Genomic DNA, 17166 nt, shown 5'->3' with positions numbered 1-17166 from the left:
CTATGAGCCAGCAGTGTGCAGCAGCAGTCAAAAAACCCAATACAATCCTAGGTTGTATAAACAGAGGCATAGAATGAAGTTCACACAAAGTATTAGTACCGCTTTATAAAACCCTAGTAAAACCACACCTGGAATACTGCAACCAATTTTGGTCACCATACTAAAAAAAAGATATTGAGACTGGAAAAAAATCAGAGAAGAGCAACTAAGATGATCAAAGGCCTGGAAACTAAAACATATGAAGAACAGTTGCAGGAATTGGGTTTGGCTAGTTTAGAGAAAAGAAGAAATAGGGGTGACATAATAGCAGTATTCCAGTATTTGAGGGGCTGCCACAAAGAAGAGGGAGTCATGTTATTCACCAAAGCACCAGAGGGCAGGAGAAGGAAACAATGGTTGGAAACTGATCAAAGAGAGAAGCAACCTGGAATTAAGGAGAAACAGTGAGGACAATTAACCAGTGGAACAGCTTGCCCCCAGAAATAGTGGGTGCTACATCACTGGAGATTTTTAAGAAGAGACTGTACAGTTACTTGTCTAAAATGGTATAGATTCTGCTTGAGTGGGGGGCTGGACCTAGAAGACCTCCAAGGTCCCTCCCAGCTTCTATTCTATTCTATTCTATTCTATTCTATTCTATTCTATTCTATTCTATTCTATTCTATTCTATTCTATTCTATTCTATTCTATTCTATTCTATTCTATTCTATTCTATTCTATTCTATTATTTCTAACTTTCTAATTGTCTGTATTGTTATTTATGATATTGCGTGTTATCCAGAGTCTCTTGATAGGCAGCATATAAATTTAATAAATTAATAAATAATAAAACATGTATAAATTGAGCAAATTTACCTAAAAATAAATACATTCATTAAAGTGGTGGCACTTCTCCAATAATGCTTTTTTTTTCCTTTCATGCAGCTGTTCCACGAACAAGTGATACGCAATGCAGCTCTGTCCCAGAGCCAAGGTACGGCAGGAGGATTGGCTCTGAATTTTCAGCTGGTTCTGTAGTTCGCTTTGAATGTAGTCCAGGTTATCTTCTCCAAGGCTCCAAAGCTATCCGCTGCCGTTCTGTGCCCAATGCTTTAGCACAGTGGAACGACACAGTGCCAAGCTGTGTGGGTAAGGCTTATTATTTTTAGGTCATCCATTTCCGAGTCAGAATCTATGAATGTAAATTAAGAACATTATTAGTTTTATTAAATAGTATTAAACAAATAAATTCCCTCACCCTTGATTAATGTAAACTACGTCCAGCTTAAAAGAGTAATATGTCATCTCAGTTCTAATTGAGTACTAGCTGGTTGACAGACAGAATAGATTTTGACATAATAACTTATTACATTTACATAGTGGATGCATATTTTGCTCAGTTCTTATTATTATGACTGCCTCTAAAATCTTAAGTTTAAGATGAATCTCTGGCAATTGGAAATATACTATAATTGGACTGAAGCTTGCTTTGTAATATTAAATGACTAATACACCTGGAAAACAACAGTATTTTAACTTTACAACTGATTCTGGTTGCGTTTTATTATATCCTGAATCAGAATGGCCTTGCGTAGCAAACTGCTCGTTGTGTTTTATGTGTGACACTTTCCATAAGAACTCTATTTCCATTTTGGATTCAGTTTTTCTTTCTCTCCAGAGATTTGTATTTTGCAGTTCTTTGCACTGATAGGGATGGTATGCCCATAAGGGAAAACATAAAATCTTAATTATTTGAACTATAATAATATCAAACAGGTAAAAATTGTAATATATTTCTATAATACAGAAGGACATTTTATTTTCTAACATGGGTACAACTACAGGTGGTTCTTGACTTATGACTATAACTGAACCTGCAGTGATGGTCCTAAATCATGCCAGTCTTTAAGTGAGTCATCACATGACCAACTTGATTTTACACTTTTTTTGCATTGGCTGTTAAAGTGAATTACCATGGTAATTAAATGAATCCATGGTCAGTGGGCATATTTTGCCAAAAAAACACAAGTAAACATTAGTTTCTAGTAAAATAGATTGCAAATCATTGTCATATGACTGCCAAGAAATGCAAATCACTGTAAATGCAGGCCACTTGTCAAGCACCCAAAATGCGATCATGTGACTGTGGAGAGCAGGGGGGAACAGCCATGGAACTTCGAATCCAGTTCTTAAGTATCTTTTTTTGAGTCCATCATAACTCTGAACAGTTACTAAGTGACTGTCAAATGTCAAGAACTACCTGTATTTCTAAATTATGTCAAAACAATTCCTTTCCTTGAAACTTTTGTATAGCTAAGAACATTAGAAAAAAGAAATATAATTGATATAAAATTAATGATAAGGGAAAACAGAATATAATAACAGGCTTTTAGACCTCAAAATCTTCATTTGTTTTCCTATATTTTACTTTATCTGTTTTCCTAATACTCTATTTTTTACTATTGTTGTGGTGCTTATCCCTTTCTAGTCCTAAAATACATTACCTCACTTAGAAAACTTGATCTGAAATGAGCTGAAGGTTGAAATAGTAAAAACTGCTTGAATTTAATATGACATTATTGTGATTTAACATTTATGGACATTATCAAAGAAAATATAACTGTTTTTGTTTACATGTAATTCTGGAAATAGGAAAAAAAAAATTTACAGCAACTAAGGAAAATGACATTTAATTCCTGGTTTTAATATTACTTCCCTTCTTTGTCAGCAAAGTTTAAGCTTTATTGTTACTTCAAATTCAATTTTCTTTCAGTGCCATGCAGCCGGAATTTCACTGAACGCAGAGGTACTATACTGTCTCCAGGTTATCCTGAACCTTATGGTAACAGCTTGAATTGTGTGTGGAAAATCATAGTGACTGAGGGATCAGGTATTCAGGCAAGTCCATATTTTGCCAACAGTGGAATATAAAGTATTTAAGAATTAAAGAAAATATATTACTAATTTATTATTACTGCTCTAAACCCTAGCTAAATGTAAACAAAAAGAAAAACAACCCTTATTTTGCATTTTTGTATAGTTTCATTCACAAATTCAGAATCCCTCAGCCCACACCCCCACCCCTTCTGCATGTAAAGTAGAAAAGCCAAAATTACTTCTGTTCACCACGCTTACTTCAATGCAATTTAGTGGAAATTGACTTTAATTAAAGGAACTTGTTTGGAAATCAGTTTTATGCATATGTTGATCATAATTTACTTGACTGGTATACCATATGCTACCAGATAAAGCTGTAATGATTGCTACATCTTAATGCAGTTCTTTAAACTGAATGAGGCTATGATATATTTATTATATATTTATGTACATATGTTATCAGAAGGAAACAGATTGACACTGAAGATATTGTGCATAGCTGTTTTTATGAAGTCAGTGTGACTTGTCTTCTTTATGAGATTTGTTTCAACAAGGCCTTCATATCATTCTTGAGATACTGTTAATAAGTTAAAGAAACATTTAAACTATTTTAATAAAAAAAACCATACTATTCAAGACAATGAACCACTTTTTTTATAAGCCCTTCTGGATTGACAAGGCAAACCATGTCACTATCATATGGATGCACCTGTGAGATATATGTAGCGTGTATTATCATTATACAAGAATGAAATAATAATAATAATAATAATAATAATAATAATAATAATAATAATAATAATAATAATATCATATTAAAAATGAAAAAATACTTTTATTTCACACAACGATAATATGAATTAATTAAAGTCTTTGTATTCAGGAAGGTTCATTAAAAGAAAGTATGTCTATTAAATAACAATGTGTACAGAGCTTAATTTTAATGAAAGTTCATTTTCATATAGCATTACAAGTCAAACTGGCTACAGAAAGAATTTACAGAGATTATAAAAGGGATTTCTATCTAAAAAAAACCTCTTCAACCAGTTCAAGATATTTAAAGTCAAGATTTGAGTTTAGAAGCTTTCCTGAACTGTGCTAATAAGCTTCAGCAGAGCTTATAACTAATGGTTTCCAATGCTCACTAGGTTTTGTCACATGTACTTCCATACCTTACCAACTTCTTATTCAATAAGTAAACATTACATTAAAAAAACCTTTAAACCAAATTACATTGAGGCCTTTTAAATCAAAAATTTAATTAGGATTGCTCTCTTTTAACATTTGAAACATTTTTTGCATATTTTCTTAAACTAGAAATGTCTTAGTAATTTTCTAATTGTTAATTAATTTTTTTATATGAATACTCTTGTATTCATATAAGAAATTAAAAAAAAAACACAACCCTCATCATATTTTAATGGATATAATCATCTTTCGATCTTTATGATAAATGAGATGTTTATTTAAAAATCAATGGATAATTTCAAAATAGTGATTATTCAGTGATGGAAATAGCATTCAGTGGAATATGCAACATAGTTTATGGGTGAATTTTGGTTTATAAGTATGTATTCCACACTTATTTTGTTAAAAAGCAAGTGGATGTTATGTTGGCTACAATAGGGGCAGAGGGGGTATTCCATTGATTGCTTCCTTTCCCAGATGGAAGAGGAGCAGGAGAAGAAAGATAAATGAGAGTAACTAAGTAAATTGACCTTAAAAATATAGTTCCTGGATTGTTTTTTTTTTATATCTTCACAAATAGTGTTTCGGTCTAATTGTGTAGTTCACTATCATTATTGTTCCAAATTATTTCTTAGATGTAAAATTTACCTCATGTTACACATGCTTCAAATTATGCTATTTAAGCAGAACTGTATAATTCTTCTTGTTTTAGTAGCATTTCAATATTATTTTGGTCTAGCATATGATTTATACTTTTGGTCTATAATTATAAAGATTTATAACATTGTTACTGTGGGTACTTTCCCCATTGCTGAGATAAACTGTTATACATTTATCCTTAAGTCAGCAAAAATTATACTAAAAATAAATTTACTACCCCTATTTTTGGCTCCCATTCTGAATAAATTCATTAATTGTTTCTGGTGTTCTTTTGATTTTGCTATAAGCAGTATAAAGCAATTAAAAGTACTATTCAGGATTTCCTCCCCTGTCTTAGTTTTGTTTATACAGACAATAAATGTGGACTTCCAAATTCTTCCAGACTCTGTAAAAGAGCAGTAGTAGTAATGTAATTTCATCTTTTCATTGCTATTTCAGGCTAATTCACTTTTACACCATTTCCTCTTATGATATTTATTTATTTGTCTAGCCACTCATATAGCCACCCATCCTATAACCAAATAACTCTGAATGGACAAAAAAATACAATGCATATCTAAAATCATTATTGTTAGCAAGCATTAAAAACATTTTAGAAAACTAGGAAAACAGCTAAAACAAGAATAATAGATGAAGGGATGTCAATAATAATAAAGCCGCCTCACTACATTACCCTGCTGGCATAACTAAGTGTTGAGGGACCTTCAGAAGTTAGAAGTGATGAGGCCATCCTCACCTCAAGTATTTCAAGTTTTTTTTAATGTTTAGCATCCCCCTGTAGTAATGCAGGCAAGACTGACCATGAACCACAGAAGAAGGAACATTTCTACATCAACTGCAAGAATAAGTGTCCTTTGATGCCATCCAACTTTCCCGCCACTGTAGTGGACGATAAAAATCTAAATCTAATAACAATTGTCATTGGATGATTATGACTTAAGGAAAAAAAACACATTTGTTTACAGCTAATAATTAATTAACACTTTTTTATTAATGGGATGGAAACAAACTGAGGACAATATCAGAGATATGAAAAAAAACCAAGATGTTGGCAGGACATATTTTTACTGTGGTTAGATCCAAGTGGGGAAATGCCCTGGTTATGTAATTTACATTGCTGTGTTTGTTAACAAGCTTATTATGATGTACTTTTCTGAAAACTTAGTAATTATCATGTTTAATGAACACTCAGTGATATGGTTTTTACAGATACAGGTAATAAACTTTGCCACTGAACATAATTGGGACTCTCTTGAAATTTATGATGGTGGTGATATGACCGCACCAAGGCTTGGAAGCTTTTCAGGTGTGTAGGAATCTATATTGACTTTTAATGGCCAGAACATAAATGCAAGCTACTCAAGTTTCTCTATTTCTTCTCTATACACAATATGTATTATATTCTTTTATTGAATGCCTTTGAATATAGAGCGACAGCTGTGATTTGTCTTAAGTGTTTAATTCATGTTATCAAAGTCTAGCTGTTGTAATTATGGATGGAATATGTCCATACAGAAATTGACATGTAGTGAGGCAGTAGAGCAACAGATTAATTCTGTACACAACTTGCAGCTCAGTTTTATCTTTATTGTGCTACACAAGAGTACTTAAGTGAATAATAATTCTAATAAATTCCAAAGTGCTACTCAGAAAATATGGAATGATTACATTTCTATGAGTTTATGTAGCTCTATATGCTGAGATAAAATATGTTCCTCAAAATTGCATTTGAGATTTTAATATGAATCTAAGTGAGATTGTATTAAAAAGAGGATGTGGGAGATGTGTATTCAATTTAAATGTATATTGAATTTAATATGTGGTAAAATATAATTTTCTGCCAACCTAGCAGCTCGAAAGAACGTAAAAATGCGAGTAGAAAAATAGGGACCACTACGGTGGGAAGGTAACAGCGTTCTGTGAGCCTTTGGTGTCTAGTCATGCCCGCCACATGACCATGGAGACGTCCTGGGACAAGTGCTGGCTCTTCGGCTTTGAAATGGAGATGAGCACCGGCCCCTAGAGTCGGAAACGACTAGCACGCATGTGCGGGGGAACCTTTACCTTTACCTAAAATATAATTAGTAAAACTAAAACATATTCCGAGGTGGTTAATAATTATTATAGCATCATGCAATTCTTTGATTCACCATAAGGAGATTCTGTACTTACATGTTGCTTCTTTTTAATTAATATATATATATGACTTATGTTTTCTGTAGGCACCACAGTACCAGCACTGTTGAACAGCACTTCCAATCAACTTTATTTACATTTTCACTCTGATATTAGTGTAGCGGCAGCTGGTTTTCACCTGGAGTATAAAAGTAAGATGTTTAACTATGTTTAATTATTTGTTTGCTAAAATAATTTATATTTCTCCTTTTATGTAGTGCACATTATCTATATGTGTTGCATGAAAACTGTGCAAACCATCATGTCTCTTAATCTCTTTATTTCTGGAGACAGTCATCCATAAGTAGGCCAAATGAATATTTTTGAGATTGGACAAAACCGGGAGGAGAGGGGACTTGACAATGCTCACAGTTGCCTGGGAAATCTATTTCATTGTGTGTTTTATTTACCACCATCATTTCTCAGGTTTATATCTATTTATGAAATAGTATTGGTTCTATTGACATATATTGTAGAGAACAGTTTTAAAATACACTTCCATGTGTCTGTTGAGTTGTTGACAGATAATTGATATACACATCATGTGTGTATGCTTGCAGATGGATGGGTGGGTGAGCGTATGAAGAGAGAAAAAGTATGAATGTAGGAGAAACTGACTTAACTTATTTATCATTTCGACATTAAGTCTTTGTAAACTTATTCACACAAAGTTACCATATTTTTCGGACCATAAGACGCACCTGACCATAAGACGCACCCAGTTTTTAGAGCAAGAAAACAAGAAAAAAATATTCTGAACCAAATAGTACCAGTATACTAAAATATTTATTATAATAAAGCAAAATACCGTAATGTTTAACAGCGTAAACTCAACAGTGGTGTTAAGAACCATCATCATTTCCATTAACAAATGAGGAAAGACTTAGAGGCTCAAGCACTTTTCTAGTTTCCTGGAAACCTTAAAAACTCATCATCACTAGTGTCAGAATTTATGAAGCTCTGTTGCTCACAATCACCTATATCGCTTTCTTCGCTATCTTCATATATGACATTATCTTCAGTTCCATCTAAGGAATTGCTAATGCCACATTTTTTGAGAGAGAGAGTGAAATGAAGGAAGGAAGAAAGGAAGGAAGGGAGAGAGAGAGAGAGAGAGAGAGTGAAAGGAAGGAAGGAAGAAAGAAAGGAAGGAAGAGAGAGAGAGTGAGGAAGGAAGGGAGAGAGAGAGAGTGAAAGGAAGGAAGGGAGAGTGAAAGGAAGGAAGGAAGGGAGAGAGAGTGAAAGGAAGGAAGGAAGGGAGAGAGAGAGAGTGAAAGGAAGGAAGGAAGGAAGAAAGGAAGGAAGAGAGAGAGAGAGTGAGGAAGGAAGGGAGAGAGAGAGAGAGAGTGAAAGAAAGGAAGAAAGGAAGGAAGAGAGAGAGAGTGAAAGGAAGGAAGGAAGGAAGAGAGAGAGAGTGAAAGGAAGGAAGGGAGAGTGAAAGGAAGGAAGGAAGGGAGAGAGAGTGAAAGGAAGGAAGGAAGGGAGAGAGAGAGAGAGTGAAAGGAAGGAAGGAAGGAAGGAAGGAAGGAAGGAAGGAAGGAAGAGAGAGAGAGAGTGAGGAAGGAAGGGAGAGAGAGAGAGTGAAATGAAGGAAGGAAGGAAGAAAGGAAGGAAGAGAGAGAGAGAGTGAGGAAGGAAGGGAGAGAGAGAGAGAGAGTGAAAGAAAGGAAGAAAGGAAGGAAGGGAGAGAGAGTGAAAGGAAGGAAGGAAGAGAGAGAGAGTGAAAGGAAGGAAAGAAGGGAGAGAGAGAGAGTGAAAGGAAGGAAGGAAGGAAGAGAGAGAGAGTGAAAGGAAGGAAGGAAGGAAGAAAGGAAGGAAGAGAGAGAGAGTGAGGAAGGAAGGATGGAAGAGAGAGAGAGTGAGGAAGAAAGGAAGGGAGAGAGAGAGAGAGTGAAAGAAAGGAAGGAAGGAAGGAAGGGAGAGAGAGTGAAAGGAAGGAAGGAAGAGAGAGAGAGTGAAAGGAAGGAAGGAAGGGAGAGAGAGAGAGAGAGAGTGAAAGGAAGAAAGGAAGGGAGAGAGAGAGTGAAAGGAAGGAAGGAAGGAAGGAAGAGAGAGAGAGAGAGTGAAAGGAAGGAAGGAAGGAAGAAAGGAAGGAAGAGAGAGTGAGGAAGGAAGGATGGAAGAGAGAGAGAGTGAGGAAGAAAGGAAGGGAGAGAGAGAGAGTGAAAGGAAGGAAGGAAGGGAGAGAGAGAGAGAGAGAGTGAAAGGAAGAAAGGAAGGGAGAGAGAGAGTGAAAGGAAGGAAGGAAGGAAGGAAGAGAGAGAGAGTGAAAGGAAGGAAGGAAGGAAGAAAGGAAGGAAGAGAGAGTGAGGAAGGAAGGATGGAAGAGAGAGAGAGTGAGGAAGAAAGGAAGGGAGAGAGAGTGAAAGGAAGGAAGGAAGGGAGAGAGAGAGAGTGAAAGGAAGGAAGGAAGGAAGAGAGAGAGAGTGTGAAAGGAAGGAAGAAAGAAAGGAAGGAAGAGAGAGAGAGTGAGGAAGGAAGGATGGAAGAGAGAGAGTGAGGAAGAAAGGAAGGGAGAGAGAGAGAGAGTGGAAGAAAGGAAGGAAGGGAGAGAGAGTGAAAGGAAGGAAGGAAGAGAGAGAGAGAGTGAAAGGAAGGAAGGAAGGGAGAGAGAGAGAGTGAGGAAGGAAGGATGGAAGAGAGAGAGAGTGAGGAAGAAAGGAAGGGAGAGAGAGAGTGAAAGAAAGGAAGAAAGGAAGGAAGGGAGAGAGAGTGAAAGGAAGGAAGGAAGGGAGAGAGAGAGTGAAAGGAAGGAAGGAAGGGAGAGAGAGAGAGCGTGAAAGGAAGGAAGGAAGGAAGGAAGGAAGGAAGGAAGGAAGGGAGAGTGAAAGGAAGGAAGGGAGAGAGAGAGAGAGAGAGAGAGAGAGAGTGAAAGGAAGGAAGGAAGGAAGAGAGAGAGAGAGAGAGTGAGGAAGGAAGGAAGGGAGAGAGAGAGAGTGAAAGAAAGGAAGAAAAGAAGGGAGAGAGTGAAAGGAAGGAAGAGAGAGAGAGAGAGTGAAAGGAAGGAAGGAAGGAAGAGAGAGAGAGAGTGGAAGGAAGGAAGGAAGGAAGGAAGGAAGGAAGGAAGGAAGGAAGGAAGGGAGAGTGAATGGAAGGAAGGAAGGAAGGGAGGGAGAGAGAGAGAGAGTGAAAGAAAGAAAGAAAGAAAGAAAGAAAGAAAGAAAGAAAGAAAGAAAGAAAGAAAGAAAGAAAGAAAGAAAGAAAAAGAATCCGTCCTGCTCTTTTTTGCTGGGAGCCCGCAAATGTGTGAATTACCGGTAGCTCTCCTCGAATGCACACTTCTCCCGCGGCCTGAGAACAACCCTCACGATTCTTTCTCTACGCACCCTGCCCTCGCCGCGTCGGGAACCTACATTTCTATTGGCTGGTCGGCAGCTCAGCCTGCCGGCTTCCCCACCCTCACCCTCCACCCAGTGGGTTGCGTGTCTCGGTGCACGTGTATACGTTGAGAGCCGAGGAAGGAGGAGAGGCGAGGAATGTGGGGGGGCCAAGTGCTTGGGGGGAAAGGAAGAAAAGATGTATTAGAAACGAAGAACTTATTTGCCGCCCTTCCCCCACCCTGCCAGGATGAGAAGCTGCTTTCTTGCTTTCTTGAACGCACTTCAGCTGCTGGCCAAAATTTAAGGTACCAGTACCTGAATAGGTTTTCTAAGACGCCAAAGCAATTTCAAACAATTATTACTCTTGCAAATGGGAAATCACTTCCAATAAACTTTGCCGAGAAACCTGCAGGGACAACTCCTCACGGCTTTGCTGGGGCAAGTCGCCAGCAATACGAAACCGGAGAATTATTGGGATTTGGCCTATGAGGTTTAGTTTAGCAAAAACTATTTCTTTAGCGGTGAAGTAAAAGGAAGAAAATGGGCGCGCACGGGGAGGGGCGGAGAATTCCACATCTTCATTCAATCACATCTCTCCAATGGAGCTGATGGAAGGTGTTGACTGAATGGGAGACAAGAGTTTTCGCTTACCTTCAGACCATAAGACGCACCTCATTTTTTCCCCCACTTTTTTTTTGGGGGGGAAAGTGCGTCTTATGGTCCGAAAAATACGGTAATATAATATCCAAAGATATTATAACCCAGCTAAAACCAGACTTTTTTTCAGAAAGTTCTTTATGTACAAAATCCAAAATATTGTTTAGATTAATAATCTTATATACAATGATCATATTAAAAATGCCCACTCTTTTCCTTAAAGTATTGTGATATGTATTTGAAGTGCTTATATAATAAGATTTAGACAAACATAAGTACACACAAATTCTATTAAAAATGAATTAAGGCTTTTGAAAATCTTTTGAAATGCAGCTGCCCACATGGATTTGTACATGTCACCACACTTGCTGGAACTGCATTTGTTGTCAATTTGCTTCTGGGTCTAATTCAAGGTGCTAATTGTCCCCTTTAATGCCCAATATGACTTATTAGCCAGATTATTTGAGAGATCATCTTTTCCATGTTACATTTACCCAGCCCATTAGAGTGGGAAGGCAAGATATGTTATAGGTTCCCTTTATTAAGGAGGGCTAACTAGTGGGACCAAGAAGACAGGCATTCTATATGGTGGCTCTCTCCCTTATCTCTCCCACAGAGATAAGATTGGCTCCCATCTTGATACTCATTTGGAAGGCCCTGAAAACATGATTTTGCCAGTTGGCCTGGGGAACCAAGGTGATACAGAGCCCATCAAATGGTCTGTTTGATTGTTGTTGCCAGGGGAGTGAGGGCTTATTGGATTTTATATTTGAGGTTTTACTTCTGTAAGCTACCTAGAATCACTGTGAGTGTGTTGGGCAACTATATACATTTTCTTAACAAAAAATAAAATGAATTAATTAATTAAATCAGACTCCCACCTTCTATCTACACAGTAGACTTTGCCTAATATCCAATTTAGAAATCAATATTCATCTAGAATTTTATCAATTCCGTGTCAGCAACTTGATATCTAATATTTGATAACTGAAGAATACTTTTCATTTTGCCGCTTTTATGTTCTTTTCAGATGTTTTCATGTACCAGTAACTCATTCATACGTAATACCAGTTTCACTATAGATATAGCCTTACATTTCTAATGTTGAATGTAGGTTGGGTTACACAATGCTGCATTTTACTATGCAAGCATTAAGTTCCCTTGTAGAAAAGAAATAAAGAACTTACATGAATTAATGTTTATTAGAAGTATGCAAATTAAGTCATTAAACATTCCCCTAGCATTGATATCCATCTCCTCTTAATGAGCAATTGTATGCAAGCAAATATACTGATAAGCACCAATGGAAATACTTATAATTGGAGTAATCACTATTATAGAATGTTATTGTGTGAAAAATTTTGGAAAGGCCAGATCTCCAGCTGATGATAAGTATTCAGACCAACTATTAGCCACAGGAGATTTTAATTCTGTGCTTGAATTTCTCTATTCACTTCTAATTGTATGCAAAGCTTCTAATTCATATAAATCAATTTACTGAAGACATCAAATGAGTGTGTGAATCTTAATGCATATAGTTGAGAGATAGTAATTTATGATATTTTTTAGAAATACCTGCTGATGCCATTGTCTGTACATGATTTGCCATCTGTTGATGTTAGTTTATATACTTAGGGTTAGTCATTTCAGATGTATCTCATCACCATCATTATTATTTGTAGATGTTTTATCTCTCCAAAAACCTCATTCAAGGACACTAACAATGAAAATAACCAAATACAATACAGATGAATTAAAAACACTATTAAATTATAATTAACAGCATATAATATAAACAGCAAGAAAACAACTACTTTGAAATGTTTTAACCCAATCTATTAATGTATAAGTAAATAAACACTTAAATGTCTAAAACAATGCTAGAGTCCTGACTACAATGACAACAGTGACAAAACACCCTTCTGTAAGCAAATAGATTAAGTATAAGTCAAAACTTAATAAAGCATGTTTTAGATGCATATATTGCAGGTCTCATCAAGCAAGAATTTTCTGCAGGACCTTTTCCTACCGACTCACAAATGACCCTTAGCTAGACAGTCCTAAAATCATTAATGATTTTCAAGGATAACATAAAATCAGTGTTTTTAAATAATAATAGAAAAGAATTGGCAACCTGTATCCTGGTTAACAATTTATATAATGCTTTTTATACAAATGAAGTTTCTAATGTTCTTCAAGAATAGGTGCAAATAAAATTTGTTGTGATAACTTGACCTTGAGGCAGCAAATAAAGAACTAGCTATTATCACATTCAGTAATTATATAAACACCATGTGCTAATAATGAAATGATCAACAGCAATACTAATTTTTAAGACGGGAATCAGGCAAATTTATGAAATAGAAAGGTATCAAATGCTACTATTTAATTATAGTAGAATGCATGGAATCATGGTAGATATGAAGATATATCTGAATATATCAACCTATTGTGTAGATGCTGTTACAGCAATAGCAACATGCTCAAATTCATTGGGAAGTGAAAATACAACATTATGGTACATAAATCCACAGTAAGAGTTTATTTGAAATACTATGTAGAAAACCTCTCACCAGATCTACAAAAGAATATCATGAGGATGGAAAACAAAAGCAGAAATGTAAAATTTGAGGCTTTTCAACAAATGCCTTTTTTAATTTCTGTACAAACTAGAAAAAGCTTGTAGCTTTTATGAAAATACTCAAAATTATACATTTCTCTCTTTGCCTAAGTTTATAATACAGAGCTTACAATTTACTTTTATAATTAACGGCTGGTATATCTATTTACTTATAGTGAATGCTTTGTTAAAAAAATGCAGCAAATAAATCCAACTGGGCTATATCCTGAATTCATTTTTGTACATGAAACATCTTTCCAATCAGTCAAGAATCTGGTTCAGTCGAGATTTCTGTTGGATAAAGGGAGGAGGAGGCAGTTTTACCAATTGTCCTTGACATAGCCATAACAACAACAACAACGATGATGATGATGATGTTGGAAGGGACCTTGCAGGTCATCTAGTCCAACTCCCTGCTCAGGCAGGAAACCCTATACCATTTCAGACAAATGGCTGTCCAGTCTCTTCTTAAAAACTTCCAGTGCTGCAGGATTCACAGCTTCTGGAGGCAAGTTGTTCCACTGGGTAATTGTTCTAACTGTCAGGAAGTTTCTCCTTAGTTCTAGGTTGCTTCTCTCCTTGATTAATTTCCATCCGTTGCTTCTTGTCCTGCCTTCAGGCACTTTGGAGAATAGCTTGACTCCCTTTTTTGTGGCAGCCCCTGAGATATTGGAACACTATTATCATGTCACCCCTCGTCCTTCTGTTCATTAAACTAGAGATACCCAATTCCAGCAGCCGTTCCTTATATGTTTTAGCCTCCAGTCCCCTAATCAACTTTGTTGCTCTTCTCTGTACTCTTTCCAGAGTCTCAACATCTTTTTTACATCATGGTGACCAAAACTGGATGCAATATTCCAAGTATGGCCTTACCAAGGCATTGTAAAGTGGTATTAGTACTTCACTTGATCTTGATTCTATCCCTCTGTTAATGCAGCCTACCACTGTGTTGGCTTTTTTGGCAGCTGCAGTACACTGCTGGCTAATATTTAAGTGATTGTCCACTAGGACTCTGAGATCCCTCTCACAGTTGTGCATTTGGTTTTTCTTGCCTAAGTTATATGTCAATCTACATGCTCTTCAATCTTCAGGAAAATATTTTCTGAAATGAGGGTTTGAGGAATTAGCAAACATTTTCTGTTTTGCTTTTCTACAAGTAGAGACATTGTATGAGTGTGTGAGAGCATGGGTTATTAGTAGTCAGTGAGCATAGTACAGATAGATGATACTGTGTGAAAACAAGACTTAAGTAATTTTGATATTGAAGCTATTTATAATTTTAAATTTCCAATCCTAAAACACAGTACTTTATGCTGAATCCTGCTATAATAAGTAGCACTTACAGTACATCCATTGTAAATATTTATCAATGGGTGTTAGACAGCCATCTATGTCTGACAACTCTGTTTCTGAATGCATAGAAACATTAGGCAAAACCTTAATAGCTTTTTGGTATCCCTATGTATAAACAACATATTTACAGTGTGGGTATAGGATTATAATAACAATCAGGTAGCTGGCTACATAGAAAGTACCGGTAGTTGAAAAATGCACTTAGCATTTAATTCCTTTGATGGATGTTAGCATACTTTGGGTTGAACATAAACTGCAGATTAAAATGGAGGCAGGTTGGTTTGAAGTACTCTTTAGAATAATATTGTGACTTATGCTTAGAGTGTTTCTTGTACCTAGTCTCCTCCTTGGGTGACTTCTTTGAATCAATTTCATCCCTCCAACAATTTAGTCATAATAGTTTCACTATCTATGTATTTCTCCTTTTCATAGATTGCATAATTGATTGAACATATTCATTGAATTGATCAAAGGGATTCAGAATACTTTTTCTCTATAATTTAAGGAGAAATCAGTAACCAGTGCAAGATACAATCCATTCAACCAGCATAAGATAATAAGTTACAGTAGAATGATATTAAAAATAACTGCAAATTTGAATCGTGTCCTCAGAGACTTTTTCAACTTCATTTAATTTGTCTTGCAGCATTTGAAAGGATACAGCTCTATTTCAGTGGAGATGACAAATCAAAAATTTATAAGGAAGAAAAAAAATAATGAACAATTTCCAAGAAAGACTTCCATTCATATTGCTCCACTGCTTCATAGGCATGAATTCTTAATGAGGCAATTGATCAAATGTATGCTATGATGCAAAAGGGTGGAGCTTACATCATGATGACATGACTAAGATTTTTCATTTTGATGTCATGAGTAGATATTTACGTATAAATGTGCCCCATAATAATAGACAAGAAAAAAAAAGCAAAATTAGCTTTTTTCCAATTCCCTTTTCTTGTCTCTTTCTTGTTTCTAATCATAAGATCAGTTTGCCTCCTACTTTTTTTCTGACAATTAAGTCAAGGGCTATCATAGCCTAGTCTCTAGTTAGTATACTGTGTAATCTTGACTTTATGAAAGCTGACTAAAGTCTCATAAAGATGTTATGAAAAAAGGTAAGGATGTCAGTGTATTGTTAATCAATTAACCATTTATTTATTTAAAACATATATATTGCCACCCATCTTCTAACCAACTCTGTGTGGCTCCCAATTCTACCTTCACTTTACTGATATTTAAGTCTGGGGTAGAAGACCATTTCCACCCACCAATTCCCATTTTATAGCTCCAAGAACAGCTTGCTGCTGAAATTGAGCAATGAAATTCTTACTTTTGGATGATTCAATTTTTACTTGTTGGAGATTGGAGGAGGGGAAGGATGGGTATATGGTAAATAAAGGGTGCAGTAGCTGACTCCATTTTTCCTCTTCAAGCTTTGTAAAATCTGGGGGGGAAAAATCTCTTCATTCATATCACCATGTCTTATGCACTGGAGACAAATTCATTGTGTGTCTAATCACATTTGGGCAAATAAAGTATTCTGTTCTGTTCTGTGTCACTGGATATAGTCATTACAGCATCTCAGAGTCTTTGTCCCAAACGCAAAGCATCGTACCAATAGATACGCAGATAGAAAATGAAAAAAAGATTTCTCAGATTTTCCACTCAGGTCTTTGAAAGTGTGACTTGCTCACATGTTAAAGTTTTAGATCACAAGCAACTGCAATTTAGAGGATTTTCTTCAACATGGAAAATTTGGTCATACTGAACAGAGACAAATAGTTTATGTTCACTGAAGTAGGCTTGCTCTCATCTACTCAGAAGAGGAAAGACATACTTGCCTCCTGCTTTAATTAAGGACAATTCCATAAAGGTTACCCTTTGTTAACAACAGTAATTGGAACCAGAATTTCCATCGCTAAGCAGCATGGTTCTAAAACATGATGTTGTGTGACTTAAGTACTGGAAGTTCTAGTACTTCTGTTGTCATCGTTAAGTGAAGTTGTTAAGCAAAATGTCGTGGTTGCCATTTGCAACATCACATTTTTGCCATTTGCAACCTTCTGCTGGCTGACTTACTGACGTTGCTTGTCAGAAGCAGAAATATACCAAATATATCAAACAAATGTATTGTTTGATATGTTTTAGATATTGTTGTAAAACCAGTAGTCCTTCTTAACTCTTAGTTGAGAATGTTTTTTTTTTCTTTTCTTTTCCCTTTTCTAATTCTAAAGAAAGGGATGCGGTGGCTCAGTGGGTTAGGACGCTGAGCTTGTCGATCAGAAGGTTGGCAGTTTGGCGGGTCGAATCCCAAGTGCCGTGTAACAGAGTGAGCGC

General features: G+C 36.0%; 1 protein-coding gene across 1 annotated transcript in view; it reads left to right on the top strand.

The window, feature by feature from the left end:
- Positions 1–17166, top strand: part of CSMD1 (CUB and Sushi multiple domains 1) — a gene marked incomplete at its 5' end in the record, with an annotated part of 1150904 nt that overhangs the window by 1009519 nt on the left and 124219 nt on the right. Inside the window, 4 exons of the mRNA XM_081335496.1 lie at positions 925–1128; positions 2753–2877; positions 5914–6010; positions 6927–7031. Of these exons, the coding sequence (XP_081191622.1) occupies positions 925–1128; positions 2753–2877; positions 5914–6010; positions 6927–7031 (531 nt within the window). The remainder of the gene's footprint in view (positions 1–924; positions 1129–2752; positions 2878–5913; positions 6011–6926; positions 7032–17166) is intronic.

Source organism: Vipera berus, assembly GCF_964194415.1.
Source record: "Vipera berus genome assembly, chromosome: 1".
Taxonomy (NCBI): Eukaryota; Metazoa; Chordata; class Lepidosauria; order Squamata; family Viperidae; genus Vipera; species Vipera berus.
Note: the sequence above shows the minus strand (reverse complement) of the source record. Positions and strands in the feature narration are given on the sequence as shown.